The 19,440-nt window shown below is 35.4% G+C and overlaps 1 protein-coding gene across 2 annotated transcripts in view; it reads left to right on the top strand.

The window, feature by feature from the left end:
* Positions 1 to 8,893: 8,893 nt before the first annotated feature.
* Positions 8,894 to 19,440, top strand: part of nfatc3 (nuclear factor of activated T-cells, cytoplasmic, calcineurin-dependent 3) — a 75,229-nt gene continuing 64,682 nt past the window's right edge. Inside the window, exon 1 of one of the 2 annotated variants that reach the window (XM_015371629.1) lies at positions 8,894 to 9,446. In XM_015371629.1, coding sequence (XP_015227115.1) covers positions 9,356 to 9,446 — 91 coding nt within the window. In that variant the 5' untranslated portion in view covers positions 8,894 to 9,355. Of the gene's footprint in view, positions 9,447 to 16,566; positions 16,711 to 19,440 lie in introns of those variants that run through there. The other variant, XM_015371630.1, reaches the window with a different exon arrangement.

Below are 19,440 nucleotides of genomic sequence, written 5' to 3'. Positions count from 1 at the left end.
TATATATATATATATATATATATATATATATATATAGAGAGAGAGAGAGAGAGAGAGAGAGAGAGAGAGAGAGAGATATGTCCTGAAAGTAATTTATGTGTATGTGCAATATGTTTCTCTTTACCTGCACGCATAAAAAACATCAAAAAACAAACAATTAATTACTTAATTAACAAAGTTAACTTTGTTTTTTGTATTTATGCTCACATTATTCATGAACTTTGGTGTTGATGTTCTAGACCAAATTTACCAGGGAGGGGGGCTGGTAAATTGAATTTTATTAATCAATTTATTTCATGGATAACACAGAACATAAGCATAGAAAACAGGCACACAGAAAAACCCCAATGAAAAACCAATAAAAGAGAGCATTGTTTAGTGTATTAAGTGAGCCACAAAGGCAAGGATTCAGAAACCTGATCCAATAGATGAAAGCTGTCATTCTATTTTAATATTCAGGTGAATCTTAAAGCTCATTCTAATTTCTAAATTCCTGTTTAGGTAAAGTGTAAAGGCATAAATTATAACTGGCCTAAAAGATAATTCGGTTATATATGCACTCTTTTTATACCATTGGAAAAGCCTGATCAAAATATAGGTGAACATCTCTTAAAATCAGTTTATTTCCCCTTGATTCGAGCCAGTGAATATGATGATTCTTCAAAAAGACTGGGTATTTTTGCTAATAAAAAAAACATCATAACAAGTTAAACATTTGAAATAAGACAATGTAGCTGTTTTTGTTTTTAGATGTTAAACTTATTTCATATTATTCAATTTGAAAATTGTCTTTACTACCTGCTCAAATCAAGGTAAAATACCCTTATTATAAAAAATATACTTACCGGTACTTATGTTTAAAAGTGGGGAGTGGCAGTCTAGTGGTTAGGGCATCGAGCTTGGAATCCTGAGGTTCTGAGTTTGAGCCCCACTCCCACAGACTGCCACTCTGGGTCTCTGAGCAAAAAGACCCTTAACCCCACACGGCTCCCTGGGTGCCACACGATGGCAGCCCACTGCTCCCCAAGGGGATGGGTTAAATGCAGAGGTAAATTTCTCCAATGTGAAATCAATAAAGTTCAATTATTATTATTACATTTTTGTAGAGTGTGTTTTCAGAGCAGGGGCCGACCATCTTCACACATATAAAGTTAAATGCCAGCCAATTTTAATTTCCCAGGGTTTAATATAATCTATCATTGCACCCAAAAACAGCTTCAATATCTTTAACTTTTAGGCAAAATGTTTTTTGGTTTATGGTCTGGTGAAATACTTAAATGTTGTATTTCATCAGCTGTAAAGGAAAAATGCTTATGATTTAACCAAAATAAAGACTAGAAAACAATGACTAATGAATCGAGATCATTTGTTATTAAATATTTCATCCAGATACAAGCGTCCCATTTAACATGAAGTCTGATAGTTGGTAGGCTACACTAATGATGAATCAATCAGCCGATCATCACCCAAGTGAGTCAGCACTGTAATGTCACTGACTGTGATAGATTAGACATGGGTGAGGGAAAGGACTGTCACTGACTCAACTGTGGTGGTCAATAAAAGTCCACATGACTTTGAGTCATGCTTTATCAAAGCTCAAGCATCAATAAAATAAAGTAGATTCAAATGTTTCTCTCTTGCTGTTTTCACATATATATGTGTGTATATATATAGATATATATTTCTATACAAAATTGTGTCAAAAGTGTCATATTTAATCTTCACAGATACAAAAGTAGAGGAAAACAAAGTCTAAAGTTTTTTTTAGCACCACTGTGTTGGAGTCCTTAAGGGGATAATCCTGCTTTTTTGCTTTGCTTGTGGTGTGTAAGCTAATAAAAGAGAAGACTAATATCCCCAAGCATGTGTCAACAGAGCTTCCAAAGAGAACAACAAATCTCTTCTCTTTTCTTGTTTCAATCTCTCCATACATAAGAGTGTTCTTTTTTTTCTTTTGGGATGTCTTCCCATCATGTTGTTTTCTAAAAAATCCAAAGAGGGCATGCAACATAGCCATTTTAAACCTTTTTGTGCATTTGTGATGCAGCAACATTTGTAGCATTGATTGTGCATTGACAGCAGCTAACATGTGCTGAATGGATTGATTTGATGAAGCTTTAGGGAACATCACTTGTGCTTTTGGCCACAGAGTTGCCCTCACATGTTTTCCAGGACAAATATCTCAAAGACCATAGTTCCTACAAAGGTGTAAGCTTCCTTCTAAGAAAGCATGAAAATCCTGAGTCTAGGTCTTGTATGGTAAATGAAGGTTTTAAACATCATACACTACAGTATGTTGTTTTAAAGTCAGGGGGATTCAAACAATACAACTGAGACATAATACATTTTATGTAAACAATATATATATTTTTTAAATTTTCAAAATTAATTTCTATAGCAATAAAGCATGTCACTCATATGCAATATTCTACTCTCTCACTGTGCCAACTAGTGTGTAGCCTGTGCAGAAATCCAAGTCAACTACTGTGTAGTCTTTCCTTATGTCTCTACTGTGCAGATTTTTATATCTAAAATAAACATATTCCAATACATTACAGCTTTTCTTTATGCTTTTTTTGTACTATATACACTCTTTTTATATATTTTTACCTTTAATGGCATCTTGTTTTAACTCTGCCCTTTGTTCTCTATATAAGCTACTGGAACCAGAATTTCCCTGATGGAGTTTTCCCAAGGGATAAATAAAGTTGAGTCTTAGTGTAAGTCTGAATACTCTGATATAAATATAGTTGTAGAGAAATGATTAATGAGCTCAATGCATGGTCGTATGCAGATTATTTGTGAAACAAGTCAACCTACTTACTGCCCACTACTTATTAGTTGAACCTTTTTAAATAATTTGTTATCACAAAAAAAAAAAGAAAATCAGCCAATCACACAGCAGTACACAACTTTCCACATGTTACTATAATTACTTGCTGAAGTTCAAATCTAGGGAAATAAACAAGGTGGATTTACATTTAAACAGGGGATGTTTGTTGGTGGTGTTCTGAAGAACATTTTCAGATTCCATCAAAAGGATAGTAGGCATGTGCAGTAAATGAATAAACACAAGTTGTATGGCAGGTATGCAGAATACTGTGTACCTTGCTTGGTTAACGCTGCACACATAGAATGTAGAATCTTGAAGCAGAGGGGTTACTGCAGCAGAGAGCCCGGTGTCAGTAGGTTTTCATCGCTTCCTTTCACTAAAGAGCAGAAAACTTAGGGAAAAATCTACATGTACTCACCTGGATTGAACGATAACAGATAATAACGTTAGAAAAAAAGAAAAGCTGAACATTTTTGATGCTATTATGTCAGTATAAACTAATGTGTCTGAGGAATATCTACAATAACTTGTAGAATAAAAGAAATTAAGAATTAAGGTTATTCTGAAATGGGACGGCATCCAAGCCAACACTAGCTATGTGTACCTAATAAAGGGATTAGCAAGATTAATGTGCATCAATTTAAGGCAGTTTAATCATATCTTCTCTTCAATTTAAAGATTTTTTTTTATTATAATATATATTTTTTAATATACGGTAGTCAAACTTAGGTACATCTTATGTCAGTGGAATGCAGTTCTTCACACTGTTGGAATAAACTATTTCATTTTAACACAAAGTGTTTTGATATTTATGAAAGAATTTGGTTTTCTGTTCTGAAAAAATTTATTTAAAGTGTGAGATGAAATCCGATGTTTTTCTTTTCGTCACTAAGGTGATTTTGTGCTTAATCCATGATGAATGGGTTGACTTGGTGCAGCACACATGCAGTACCCCATACCGACCAAAGGAGGGCAGCATAAATCATAAAAATCCTCATAGTAATGCCAGCCGGATTTCCAAACCTAACCCTTTTTTTATTTATTTTATTCACCTAACCCTTTTTTATTTATTTTATTCATTACTGAATAAATAACGAATAAGAGAAAATATGTCTTAAAATTATTCAGTCCAAAGCAAAACCCTGGGCTGCCTTTGGATGATAGATAAATCAGATTATTAACTATAAACTTTTAAGAATTCTTTTTTCCCCCCACTAGGAATTGATGGCGACTCTTTTCTATTCTTTGCTAAATGCTTATATTTTTCCTCAGAACCACACAGCCTGATATTCTGACATTTATGTGTAAAGTTGCATCAGACTGCCAGAGCGCAGCGCTACATTTCTGCACTGGTTGCAAGCAATCCTTGAAAGAGTGACACCTCTGAAACAGGACCTGTGTGGGGGCAGACAGTGTGTGCTTCTTCTGCTTTTTTAACAAGAGAAAAAATATTGAAAACCACATCTACAGCCTCCTACACGATTTGTTTTGTTTATCTCCTCCTTTCAAAGGTCATCAATGGAGATAAGAGATGCGGGTAACTTGAATTAGACTGGGTTGGGTCTGGAGACTTCAGCACAGGAGAGAGTTCATTCCCCTCACAGACATACACAATCACACTTATATACAAACAGTCATTTACTTAGGAGGAAAGTTTAAAATGCAAAATCTTTTTTTGTGTAGGATGATTGTAAAAATAAAAAGTTATTTGGATTATAAACGCATTCAGAATCTTGCCATTTAAATGAAAAACAAGATGAAATTTTATCTGAATTTTTGTCTTTTGGTGGTATAAAGTAAGTTTGCTATTTAAGATTTACTTTATTTAACATTTGACAAAAAGCTGGGGGAAAAAGGAAAGACAAGGAAAGGAAAAAAAGAAACAAACTCATGATAGACTCAGTCAAATATTCCCCTCTCATTTGTTTAGATCATTGTTTCTTTGCATATGTAAATCAGGCTCAGGATGTATAAGGTGACTTGGATGGGTAGTATAAATGAACAAAAATGAAACAGCACAAAACGGATTCTTAAAGTGACCATAAGGATGCACACACAAAAAAAAATATTCCTTTTCTTTTTTATTTCATATTTCTGCTAGAAACAGCAACATCTAACATAAATTTATTACATATTCCAATAGGTTGCTGGTTGGAGCAAACAATACAGATTCGGTAGGGATTCCTCTTGCAGGTCATATTGAGAAGAAGTGGAATCTAGCTGTAACCCCGCTCATGTTTAGAACAAAGAGACAAATCATCTAAGTGGAGATAATTGTTCTACACAAATGCGTGTAACTTGAAAAGGAAAAGTTAAACTTTGTACTTTTGCTTGGAAATAAAGACCACAGGAAATGTGATATTGATGCTTTGAGCTGCAATTGTGAGCTGAGTGCTTGTCTGTACGCCCACATGCATCGAGCATACGTACATGCAGAGTGTCTGTGTAAGAAAAATAAGAGTCTGCAGAACCTTTAAAAACAATGACAGAAAATCTATGCTTTCCAAAATAACTTAAAAAATATAAATAAAAACGATCTCTTAAAATTTGAGACTGGCACTGCCCTAAGTTCACTGTGTTAAAAACCTGACAAAGAACTAAACATAAATAGTATATCTTAATGGTTGCTTTTACAACAGGGCGATCATAAAAAAAAAAGAAAAAGTAATTGATTTGTAGCAAATGAAATGAACAGCAGCATTTATGAGTATATGCATAACAGTTTATAACTATGTTTATCAGTGTTGCAAAAACCTTTGGTAAAACATTACACACTTCCTTGACAAAGAGAGCTATTTCTTGTATACCACTATTTATGTGCAATTGTACAGTTGGCATCAGTACATTAGGATTTTTAATAATGTATACAGTAACTACGTGTGTTTCTAAAGGGTCGATGAGTACATAAGTTATTTGTTGGGACTGCAGTCAGGAAATAACTGTTCAATAACACAACTGCTGTCAACAAAGATGACAACCAAAGCAAGCAACCTATTATGACCTTAATGAGGATCACCCCCTGTGCTGTTTACCCAATAAAGATTAGCCTGAGGAGATTGATGGGTTTGAGAGAGACGCAGCATTTAAAGGGAGGGAAACGCCCAACCTACAGACAGGTTTACTGTTGCTTTATTCTTGCTGCACATGTGCTCTTTGTTTCACAGAAGATTAAATCATTAATGACTTACGATAGCTGCCATGCATTATTTACTGCATATTGTACATGTGCAATTTGGGAGCTAAATATAGTCAAACGTTATATTACCCAACTGTATTATGATTACAGTATCCACTGCAACTAAACATAAGCGCACATAGTTCACAGTTTGTGGTAATAAAAAGGTTAATCAATAAAGTTTATAGTGATATTAGAGAGGAGACTCAGTTTCAGTTGAACCTTCCTGAGTCTTTCCGATTTTTTATTTTCTATTTATGCTTCTTTGAAAAAAGATGGTGATGGAAAATCTTAAGGACTTTTGGTGCTGACAGAGTGGAGGGCTATAAAGGTAAAAAGTGGAGCTTCTCGTTATACCTGCCTGTCCTGGCCTGGATTAGACAGAGAGGTTGGGTTGAGGGTCAAACATAATCAGACATAATCTATTGGTGGATGGCTTCACCCAATAGGAGGAGCAATCCAATTAAATGGAGCAAATAAGCTTGGAGACATAGATGTCAGATTGGAGCAAGTTTTTTTGTCTTTGTTTTTCTAATCAGAGGACTAGCAATAAAAACAAAATGTTTTGATTTGAATTTTTTTTTAAGATACAGAATTTAAACAGAAATAGTGATTTGTTTTCACGATTAAAAACAGATAAGCAGATATTCAATTTTGGTTGATGTTTTTTTATTCTTTGAATGATAAAAAGCTCAAAATCAGTGTCAAAGGGAAAGAAATTAAAAGGGTTTAGCTTGGGCTAGCAAAACATGCTTCAGTCCATGACATCACTGCCCATACATGGGAGGAGAATGTTCATATTGAAAAGAGATTAAATAAACACATGAAAGCAGATTTCCCCTCTTCTTAAAGGAAATAAAATGCATTCTTTGATAATTATGCAGGTCAAAACCTACTTTAATTTGTGTATTCATTTTTATGTTCACGTTACTCTATACTTGTTCTGTGGTTCTTTAAGGTTTATAGAGAAAACATCTCCAATAAGGTCCTTTTTCTTTTTTGGTTGACGAAAATTGATAAAAATGAATACATTTCTGTTTTAAAGTAAAATAACACTTGCAAAGAGACACTAGAATATGAAATCCTGTATGTCTAGAAGGCATTTTTTCCTGGCGTATCTCTAAGGTGTTGTCCCAATCATTTCTTCACCAAAGAGCAAATTGATTTTTTATTACCCACGGTGTCACACCTAAAGGTGTTGATTATTCACCCTCTTCACCATACCTTTGTAGTTTTTGATCGTATAGTAAATAACTTTTTTGTGATCGTGTATAACTTTTTAGCTATCCTAAATGCATTTCCATTCCTGAGCTTTGGACATGTAACGAAAAAGATGGACTTCTGCCTACTGAAAAATTCACATATGGTACATTTAGAACTCTAATGAAATAATTTTGTTATTTTGAATATAAATTGGGTTAAAAATTTAAATCACTCTTTCCCTACAGTTGTCTATAATTTCAGACTCCTCACTTAAAAAAAAAAAGATAAAAACTGCTAAAGATTAGCCTTTAAAGAAAAATTGCTTTAAATGCACCAAATGTCCAAGCTACAAGATCAGAAGTAATCCATATAGTGTAGCCTAAATGTGTGAATTAAACGGCAGAAATGTGGGAATTAATTGGTTTTTGTTTTATTGTATACAAAATGCTGGTATGAAGGATGAAAATGCAGCTGCCCACTTTTGATGCTGAACTGTTCACCAACTAATGGTGTCATCCTCTGTTGTAAAATTTGTTCTGCAAAAGAGTCAGGTTCGCTGTTTAGGGCACTTTGTATTCAATTTGATAACTGAAGATTGAGAGTATTTCCAATTATCCTCCTAGCTTACAGCATGAATATATGGTGTGTTACTGTAGTAAATAATCTCTAACAAGAAGTTGCTTAAAGTTAAACTTGGTAAGATGTGATAATCTGTCATGATTAATGAGAGCCAACAGCTCCGATTGGGACACAGAACCAATTTGAATATAAACATAGTTTTACTCCCTATTTATTATAATGATGTGTGATTGATCTAAATCATATATAGGATTTAGTTATTTGTAAGCATTTATCCACATCATTCATGTAAAGCCAAGATTAAAAAATAAAGCTTGCATGTCATGGTTCAAAGCCACTGCAGTACAGTAAGACAACAATGGATAGAGGATTTTCATCGGAAAAAAATGTTAATATGAAATGGGATCTGTTTTCTCTCCTTTTTGTTATCAAAGATGGATAGATAGGACTTTAATTTCAAAATAATTTTCCTTATCATATTTAATAGTAATAACAAAAAATACAATCTCCAAAAAAAGAGAGAAGAAATAATTATTGAAATGACTCAGACTGTGGATAAAAGGTTACATTTAATTTATTAAATTGCATTCAATCCCCTTGTTGATAATTAACTAAAAAAATTACATCCTGTGCGAAATCTTTGTGAGGATTTGTTATTTTCAGTACAAATATGAAATGAATAACTGATGAAAATTCTGCTCAACAAAAGGTCTTTGGGTTCTATACAATGTAATCTAAAAAATAAGCAATATTATTATTTTTTTTCCCATTTTGCATTATTTCTGTAATAACAGCTAATTAGTTAAAACATGTGCCAAATACAGCTTCAATTAATTTTTGTATTCCAACTTTCTAGCTTAATTATAACTTAATACCAACTTTTTAGGAAACTATTAAAGGTTTGACGTAATTCATGTATATTAAGCATGTATTGCTTATGCAAGTTGCTTTATTGCATCATTTAAGCAAAATAACAAATTGAAGTATGTTGAATTTGTATTTTAGCTGTTTATTAAGATCGGTGAAGCGAGCGCGTGTGCGTGCCCTGTGTTGTGTTGTATCTGCTGACGTCACCGCGGGAACTGCCTTGTCACGCGGGGTTAGTAAAAGTTGGGATCGGAGCCCTTTGGAGAGAGAGAAACAGACAGGAGGAGGCAGAGGGAAGCGGGCATTTCTGCGGCTTTACAGCGAGCGTTAAACAAGGGAAACGCAGCTTTATTGTTAGGGTTTTATGCCACAAATAGAAGAAAAGAAAAACAGTCAAGAAGAGACAAGAGGGGGCTGGCGGCGGCTCTCTCTCAAAGTTCAAGCCAGAAATTCGCTTGTTAACTGCAGGAGGAGTAGAGAGATAACTGCGAGCTGCTTGACTTTTGGATTTCCGTTAAAAAAAAAAAAAAGAGCGCGTGAGGTTTAGAGGAAAACCCGAGTTTTAAATGAACAGTTGTTGAAAGTTTTGGCGCCGCTGCAGTCGGTAAATGTTGTGACATTTTCGGAAGGCTGCAAATTGCTCCCAGCGGTCGACGGTCGAGAGGCGGAGGGGCTGAGAACCCGAGCTGTCAAACCCGATGACTACTGCAAACTGCCACGGGAATGAGGAGCTGGACTTCAGACTGATTTTCGGAGAAGACGGGCAGCAGCAGCCTTTAGGCCCCACAGGTCAGTGCTTTTATCACTTTGCACTCACTAAACTAAGGGCGAAATACATCCTAACATCATTGTGGCCTTAGATTCATCCTGGTTTTTGATATACAATTTAATTTTTTAAAATAAAAACTGAAGCTACTGTTTCCATTCCAGTTGTATTGAGTTAGGAGGTTAGCGAAAATGCAGAAAATGCTACTCAATGACAAAAGTTTGATGTTAGCTTCACAGAGTGTTGAGGAAAGCGTGGGAGGTATATCCCCTTTAGCAGCCTATAAACACATGCAGACATGTCTTACATTGCACATTAATTAATCCATGCATATTATGCTTTATTAACACAGGGTGGAAACTTTTAAAGTTTATTAAAACTACAAAAAATTGTCTGAAAAATTTGTTACTGTAAGTTTTATATCTTTAAATATTAGTAGGCTATGGAGTGAAGTTTTTTTAAAGAATATAAAACACGAGAGTTCTGATTTTTGGGATACTTTGGCTTCCTACATGCATGATTTATTTATTTTGTTATTCTGCAAACAAAAGAGTCACAGTTATGCTCCTCTTGTTTGTGTTTATTGACTTTGCAGGTGTGTAAACCAACATGCAGACAGTATAGAATACCAGGCATCTTTGTGGCCTTATGTTCAGTTTTATTCTCATCTGCTGACCATCCTGCTGGTTTCCTTGCATTCTGTTGGATTTGAAGTCAAACGCTGTGTTTTGGTTTGGTTGATGTGGCATATGTGAGGTAGCCCTGAGCGGGAATAGCCTGAATGTCATTGTGGCACATTTCTGCTTGGTAAGAGAGGCTCATGTTGTCAAAACTTTTATTAACCCTATTTACAAAATAAGTCAGGGTGTTTGCAGAAATTGAGTTGCAGTGTTTTAAAAACAATTGTGACTGGAGCGGATAACCGTATGTGTGTTTTTTTTTTTATGTGTTTAAAAACAGGAATTCAGTGTGGCTCTTGTAATAAAGAGTATGAAGTGTTAAAGAAATGGCCTTACTGATTCCAAAGGGAACAGAATTGCACATTTTGCAGTGCTGGATTTTTTTTTAGGTAGGGTTTTGCAGATTGTTGCCAGACTGGATCTTACCAATCTAAAAACAAATTATTAATTTAGTTTAATTGAATAACCTATTAATTAAAAAATGATTAAGGACCACTCTGATAAGTTTATATCTTTTGAAATGTTTTTAATTTTTATTGTGAACGTCCCATTTGTAAATCTAAACCATGAATTTTGAAGTCCTCATCAAACCATATGCAACACAAACTATTTGTACTTATTAAAACCACAAATGCACACTTGTAACATAATGCTGTTAAAAATAACAGTGGTTGTTAGAGTTATAAATGTGTTATTATTGTTATAATCAGGAAGCTGTGGCATTTTGTTTATTAAAGACCTTCTTTTGATCGGTATAAGGGGTTATCTCACGATGGAGTATTTGTTTTTAGAGATATTTCTTTATAGGAAAGTTTTTCTTTTTTGTGAGCAAGAGAAAAAGGTTTGTGCTGGTGCACAGCAACATGTGGGGGAGGGGAAGCACTAGAGTGCTCTGCAGTCCATGCATCCATAGAAAAACAAAATAAACTTCTGTACTCTCTCTGGCATCTTATAACAGGGACTAAAGCATAGGAATTATTTTGCAGAAATTGATTGTGGTTTTGAACCTATAACCTGCTGTATGCCGCACCCCCTCATCTTAAAACAAATGCTTTACATTAGGTGGAGAGTTAGTGAATTGAGGAAGCCCAAAGTAATATACTGTGATGAATAAAAGTGATCAGTGTTCTTGTAACACTTAACACCTCCTTATATTTATTACTTGTCAAATTTGGATGACGGAAATTTTATTTTGAAACAATCTGTATGTTATCCATGAGAACATAAAAAAATAAAATTAAATCAACTTGATTCATATTTTTTACTATTGCTGAATATCTTTAAAATGTTATTGATTAAGATATATATCTTCCCTTGCTTTTTATGTCCATTTCTACCTCAGCATCTTAAGATACATGGCAAAAATATCACTGGCATCCAGATTTGCAGGCAAACCGATCAATTCATGTAATTTTGTAAGTTATATAAACAATAATTTGGAAGGGGAAAAAAAGGATAAATTTAATGTTTCCAAACTAATTCAGTAATTACGATAAGTAATTCTGAATTACAGTTTTGAAAAACAGAAATTTGATTCTTTTTTTCTCTCTAACTAAGCAGCCAAACAGTGAATAAGCAATATCAAAAAACCCTTGATCATAAAGATCAAAGATACACCTAAGGCAACTGCATTATACAAAAAAAAAAAAAAATTATTTTACATACTCTATGTTTCACATCTATACACACATAGGACATCATCTGAAATGGTTCCTGTTAATTGTGACCTTTTTACATTTAAAATTTTTCTCTAACTGCCCTTTTTTTGCTCGTTTATTGCCCTAAAGTTCTCAAAGAATTTGCCCTTGTTACGTTATTGTCAACTTTGACCTTCTCTCTGCATCTATACCTTCTCAAACGGAATGATCAGGGTACAATGAAGGCAAAACATCACTGCTCTTGCTGTACATTGTAGTGAGCTTGTCATACCAAACATGTCTCCGATGTCACAGGTGTTCCATGCTAGAAGATATGCTTTGGAATCAACATCAAGGTAAAACTGCCCTTAAAAGGGGAGCTTATGAACTAGGTTAAAACTCAGCCGATAAAGGTTGTTTTGTGGGGCTATGATTGCCGAGGCATGCAGTCACCTCTATACAGTTACCTACAGACGACTTCAGAGAATTAAAACAAGTGTTTTATTGTCTGTGTTATCGTTAACACAACGGTACCACAAAATATTGTAATGAAGTTTTAAGGCCATATCACCGGGGCTAAGTGTGCGGAGGGGCGGCGGGGGTTTAACGAAGTCCAGTCAGGATTGGGGAAATTAGTATGATAGAGTAATTTGGCATATTGAAGTAAGAAGAGTGAGGAGGACACTGTTAATTGCGACACTTATTGGTCTTTCAATGTGGAGAACTTTTCATAATTAGGGAGGCTTTGTGGAGTCAAGTGGGATAGAGCCTTATCAGTTTGGTGCTGCCAAGGAATTGGAGAACAGAATGCCTCACATTTTAAGGTGAGTTACACTTTAAGATTTATGACCTAAGAATGACTAAGTTGCGTGTTTAAAAAAATTTGTTGAAAAATCCTTTCTCATTTTATGCCAAATTATTTGTTGTGTAGAAACACTTCTTGTAAGGGTTTTTACCAGGGTTAGTCAAATATAATAAGTAGTTCATAACATTTTTATTTCAACATCACTTCAATTGCTATCCCAATATAAATGCAAACAAACAACAAAAATGCTGATGTCACAGATTTCATTTCCACTTTTTGCTTGAAGAGTGGAAGTGAAGGAGTAGATTACATACTCAGTCTGCATACATAAAAAATTGCGCAGAAGTACATATTTACTGAGAGAAGAGACTGCTCAACTGCAGGTTCTCAGCAAATTATGAAAATGTAAATAAATATGAATCCTGTCAAGTCTAAAAAAAAAAAAAAAAAAAAGATTTGTTGAATGTGGCCACTATTTGGACTCATGATAAATTCATGATATCTTTGGTGTTGCAGTCACTTTTTTCTGTTAATTAGTTTTTTTTTAATTGGCATGATTTGCATGTTTAAATTGGATGATTGGGAATAAAATCATCATTTAGAATATGCATTGGAGTAGAAACTCTTCTATGTAAATGTTTTTTGTCTGGTTTTGACTGTAGCCCAGCAGAAAGTGGGAGTCCGGGCCATTAGGGGTGTCTGGGTGAATTAATAACAGAATAACCCGTTCAGCTTAAAGGTGAAGTTGCTCATTTCTGATTGAATCGCCTTTTGTGAAGGAAAATTCTCATTTCCATAGAAACCGAGTGGGGAAATCTTATGAGAATAACTGAAGTTTCTATTTCCTTGAGTCACCCCTAATCAGTTGTTGCTCAAGAAAGTCCAGTCCAATTTTAATTCACAATACATCATTTATTGTATTTTTTTTTAATGAATCTTGTTCTTCTATTCTCGGTCTAAGCTTTTGCTAACTCAGTGTTTCCCTGTACATTTCTAGGAATTTAAAAGAAAAAAATTGTAATGGTAGAATACAGTATACTGCACCTACCTGTTTATCTTTCATGTTTTTTTTTTCACTGTGTGCTTGTATTCGTGTCTCGCTCTTTGTTTCCTTGTTGTTTAGGAAACTGTTTGTTCTTTGAGCTGAAATATTCCACTGCTCTGCTTGCAAGCATCAAATTTACTGTCAAGGATTTCCCCTGATATTGTAAGGCCAACCAAAGGAACCAGCTGTCTATTTATGTCTTTTTTTTCCTTTGCTTTACTTACTTTCAAACGTTAAGCAGTGCAAAGCTGTGCTGCAAAGATATCGTACAGAAACAGAAGTCATCTTCATATTATGGAAGGTCAGCACAAACTGAATCTTCCAAGATTGTCTTTAAGTCTAGAATCTGGTTGAATCATACCACGGCCAATAAAGAGATAAATATCCTACAGTCTTTTTTTAGATGCGTCAATCTGGCATTTCCTGACTGATACCAGTTTCTAAAATATTCTCTTTCTTCTTTTGACTGTTTTCATTGAGGACTATAACACATAAAAAGGGGAATACAGGGCTTTCATTCATTTACTTTAGTATTCATTTTAAATGGCATAAATTCACCAACAAATTTTGTCTCAAGACACTTGATTAAAAACTGAATTTTTGACATCAGAAATTGTCTCAAGACACTTGATTAAAAACTGAATTTTTGACATCAGAAAGTGAAGGAACTACAAGACCGTCATTAGTAAGTCATGAAAACTTGTGTAACTTCATTTGACTTTAGGAAATTCAGAAACTGCTTTTGGTTGATAAGTTCACTAACTGAAAACGGTTGGTTTGTCCTAATTAATTACCAGGTATTAAGAGTTAACTAACCAATAATATTTTTATTACTCTGCCAGTGCAGAGCAGAGAAAAATTTATTGATTTTACATGGTCATATATTGGAACTGATACACTGCAGAATTTTCTAAGCCCTACCGAATATCCACATTGAGTCTAATTCAGTTTTGCCAAACTGTTACTAATTGAAAAAATGCACAAATTCTAAAATAGAAATTTGTTTATACCTTGCTGAATAAAGATGCTTTTTCTCAACTTTAAATGAGAGGTTCATTATAATTGGCAATTTAAAGACTATGTCTCTTATTTGAAATATGCAAACACCATAAATTTCTTTATAATATTGTCTCAGCATTAGACTTCAGTAGATTTCACATATGCCTCGTACTGAACAGAAATTCATCATGAATACGCATTATAAACTTAGGAATGGTAATTCCATTAAGTCACGGGGAAATTTGTCTCCCTTGTTATTTTTAAACTCTGACTTAATTTTTCCACACTTTTTAGGTTTTATTCATTTTGTTAAAGAGACATTTACTGCTGAAAGGTATAGCCAATCTGCTTGTGTCCCCTTTGCATAAATAAACACGAACACTTACCAGGAATTTCATCTGCTTCTCTGCGTTTAGGTGACAGGACATGCGACTTTGCTCAGTTATGGAACAGATGAATACATAAATCCACAAACATATGAGTTCAGAACAGAGATTGTGCAATAGAGTTTAATGTTAACAAATTATCATATACCGGTAGTTTGATCTTAAGGGCCTACGTTTAGAAGTAACATCAGGAGTAGCCAGGCTTTTTTGTTTTATGTGGAAACATTTTTTGGCTGAGAAAAAAACTTCATTGTAGGCCATTGTGCACAGTTGCACAATCATCATGGGCAGTGCTTGTTTTTTTGCAGTTGAACTAGAAGACAATGACAGTAGAACAATCCAAGTAAACATCCTGAAGAATAGTAAAAGTTTAGCTGTTTGATGTTTATGAAAATCTCCTTTTAAACCTAAAATCCCTTAAAACTGAATCAGAACACAGGTAAATTACCCCGTGTCGTCTAGCTTGATGAATTAAAGCACGCGTTATTATTAGATATGTGAGTCATTTTATGATAGATGACTATGTAAAAATCAGTGTCACTTGAGGGCTCTTCACTTTGTAATGTTCTGCCCTCTGTCATTGTGAAACAAATGCGACTGAAAGTGGCGGCTCTGACAACTAATGAGTGACATTTTTACGGCTTCAAAGTTGCTTTCTTTTCCTCAACATTATCTGGCAGGTAATCTAAAGGTGCCCTCTAGGTTACAAAAATATTTTTGAAGTCTTGTTTTTTAATTCTATTGTTGATGCTTATTTAGACTTCTTGTTCTTCTTTTGTCGTGGAAGATAAAATATAGGCATTTCAGGGCTTAAGTAGACAAACATGGAAAAAGCAGAACAGGTTTTTGTGGTGGGATAATTGGGGGTTAGAAATAAATAAAGGAGGTGCCCAGCAGTGCCGTTTATAGGTGTCAGGGTAGTAGATCCGGTGTAGAGGTGTCTGGCTTTCTGCCTGTTTATACCATGTGGGATTCAGATGGTAGGGTGGAGTGATATTAAAAAGGGGGCACAGCATGTCTAGCTGCTGATAAGTAGACAGACTGCGTTTTTGTTCTTCTTGAATAGTCGAATCTGTCTTTCTTCTGATTTTTCGCAATAACATTTGTTGCTTACATACTAGAAGAATTCTTAATGAATTAATTTTTTCGATACCAAGCTGTTACAGACCTGCTACCAGGACGCCTCAGGCTTCTTTCCTCATACGGCTCTTTCAGGACATGAAAGAAACCACCAGTGACATCAGAGAGACTGATCTAAGCTAATGAAATATCCAGATGCCAGAAGTCACCACAACCCCTTAGTGTCTAGTCAGGTTTGATTCGCTATGGTTATTGAGCTGTGCGACTTTTTTTTTTAAAACCTCCTCAGTATTTGCTAGCATGCTTAGAGGCAAAGAAACGCGAGGCGGATGATTTTATTGCAATGAATTGCTTAAACTGAGTGCAAGCGGTGGGCAAAGCACTTTTGCCCTTGTGCCTGTTATTGTCATTGCTCTACTCCTGTGAGCCAAGAGCACGATCCCTCTAGTCCTTGTCGTGGGAAAGACTGAAATTACATCGCTCTCATGGTGGACTATTTTGAGCTCCCAAAGAGAGTGGCAGAGGGCAGACGGCAGGTTCTAGTGACTACTTTGTACTTGAAGCAGGAGAATCCTTTTTTTCCCATCAAGTTTTTACTCCTTGCTGTTTTGTTGTGAGGAGAATAGTGGAAGTATGCTTTGCGCTACATCACCAGGTGAGTGTGAAGGCATGACTGTATCGCAGCCCAGTGTTAGTTTTGTGAATGGGAGAGAGATTGGAGAGTCTTCTTTCTCTCTACAGCTGTTATTACAGTGTAAGATGTTGAATCATCTGTAATCACATTGGAACTTAACAGCAATAAAAGAGACCTTTTTCCTTTTCTCAACTTTAAATTATAAAGGTTTCTACTCTTATTTTTAGTCAGATCTCTTCTGGCTAACTGATGAATTACAAATGTCTCATGTTTTGCTTGGCTTATAGGTCTAAAACAATTTAGTGTTGTGTTTAGACAAATGTATTGTTTAAGAAGAAAATGCAGTGAAATGTTAAAGTAGGAGATAGGTACATTTTAGTGGAACAGTTCACTTTTATCCTTGAATTTAAAACAATCCTGATATATCCATTAAAATGTAAACTTTTGGGGTCAAAGGTTGGACAGTATATGCTCTACATCTAAGATCATCATGTGGGTGCCCCCTAACCCTGCTGAAATGAGGGGGTCCTGGCACCCAGCGGGATGAATGAGACGTTTGTTTCCTAGGGTGAGGCATGAGTAACTATGCAAGGCATCTGTCTAGTTTAAATTTAGTGTAACTCAAGCTACTGTTGGCTGCGCTGCATCAACATGTCAGAGTTTGTATTACAGCAGAGTGAAATCTGTAAAACGTCTGCATCTAGAGACTTTTCATTTTGTCTTCTATCCGTTTTGTAAAGAGAGGAAATAACTGTGACATTTTGGATTTACCAAACCTCTTTTTAGCTCAGTGGTTTACAAAAATTACAGCTCTCATTCCAGTGTCAATTTAAAAAACATTTTTTTTGGGCTGTAGCTTTCTAACCTGTAAACAAATTGGTGAAAATGGTGCAAATGGACATTTTTTTCTCATATATGCATTTAGGACAGGACGTTTAGTGCACACCTCTACACTCTAAAACCCATTTATTTCAATGACGTGCAATGCGCATGAGCTAGAAAAGGGTAAAAGTAGCATGAGGGAGCTTAGGCACAATCTGCAGGTACAAGTTCAGCTATGCTGCTAATCTGAACTTTAACCAATGTGCAGTAGCTAGTATTTTGTACGTCCAATTTATAACTGTCTGACTCTCGCTAGAAAACTCTCCAACTGTTCCACATTGAGCTGACAATAAACCTGGAAATAGTTGCTCTTTTACAAGCCTGAACTCAACAAGCTGCTCCCTGGATCCGAAGATTTCATGCACCCAGACAGGACGGGACAGATGCATATTTGCTACTGATTAAAGAATATGTGACCGCCAACCCAGTAAGCGACATCCCGGCAAGCGCATTGCAGACTGCATCCTGTCTACTGGCTCATTAGATCATTTTAAAACACCCATTGTTTTACATTAAGGTTTGCTTCCAACCCTGGGAATCACTGTTCAATATATATGTTATTTATATTTCAGTCTTATAAAACTGAATATTTACATCAAAATATTCTGCTAATTTTCCATTTTGCCTTTTTGCAGCAATGTTGGTCCCCTTTTGTCAGTTTTATTTATTTTCTGAGCAGAGTTTTATTAAAGGTGAACAAATATGTAACTTCCAAAAGATAGAGGATAACATGATTTATGTTGTAAAACAAAAGTCCAAGCATTGAACATCTCACATTGTATTGTTTAATCTGTCATACAAAATAGACATAAGACCCATTTACACTACCCTCTGAAAACCGATCTGTGCCGAGTCCGTGCCGAGCTTGGATCAGTTAATCGTGCCGAGCTCGGCTCCTTATGACTGTTTACACATCATGCTAGCACGGTTCCTCACCTCTTAGTGACAATCTATGGTATTACTGCTCTCTAGAGTAAACAAGCAAATCAACATGGTGGCGACTGTAACATTCAGGAAGTTTGTTTATAATTGTGATATTGCTTGTGGAGTCAGGCGAAGAAGGCAGCCTTTGGTGAATTTACTTGACAGAGTCAGCTTTTGGGAATTGGATACGACAAACAATATTCTAATAAAGGCTTACAGTTGCAGGAAACAATGACAGACATTGAGGTTTATCACAGTGCCAAGCAGAATCATCACTGGAAATCATGTGGCACGGTAGGGAAAGCTAGTATTTTAATGAATGTCTGAAGTTTCATGATTATTAAGGCTGACTTTGTTATCAGAAAACTAAGCCAGAACTGAACCGCGCCGAGCCTTACTGATGAACTAGTACCATGTTAGCGTGGTTTGGTTTTGTCTGTTATGGTCCGGTTCAGTGTGGCATGCCATTTACACCCAATAGTTATCTCGGTTACCGTGCTCGGACCGATCCCGGCACGGTTTCAAAAGTGTATTGTAAATGGGGCTATAGTGTGCTAGAACACTAAATCTACCAAGAACTGGTCATTGACCTTAACTAACAGGAGTATAAGGAGTGCATTGATCAGCGAGCAGCATAGAGCACTTTATTAACTCCGGAGGAGCTACAGGGGTTCAAACATTTAGTGGAACAACTGTTAGTGATGCAATTGAGAAATCTGGCCCTTATAGAAGAGTAGCAAGAAGAGAAATGCATTACTAAAAGCAACATAAGTCTCATTTCTCCCACTAGCCTAGCAGGGGACACAGAAAATGTGTTGAGAACGGCGGGCCTGTAAGATAAGATCCAATTATAATTTTTGAACCCACATGCCGCTTTTTCTGTGTGGTAGAAAATAGGGATGGAACGTTTTATGAAAAATGTCTTGGTTCTGTTTGCGTGTGTTG

Source organism: Cyprinodon variegatus, unplaced genomic scaffold, assembly GCF_000732505.1.
Source record: "Cyprinodon variegatus isolate N-32 unplaced genomic scaffold, C_variegatus-1.0 Scaffold61, whole genome shotgun sequence".
Lineage (NCBI taxonomy): Eukaryota > Metazoa > Chordata > Actinopteri > Cyprinodontiformes > Cyprinodontidae > Cyprinodon > Cyprinodon variegatus.
Note: the sequence above shows the minus strand (reverse complement) of the source record. Positions and strands in the feature narration are given on the sequence as shown.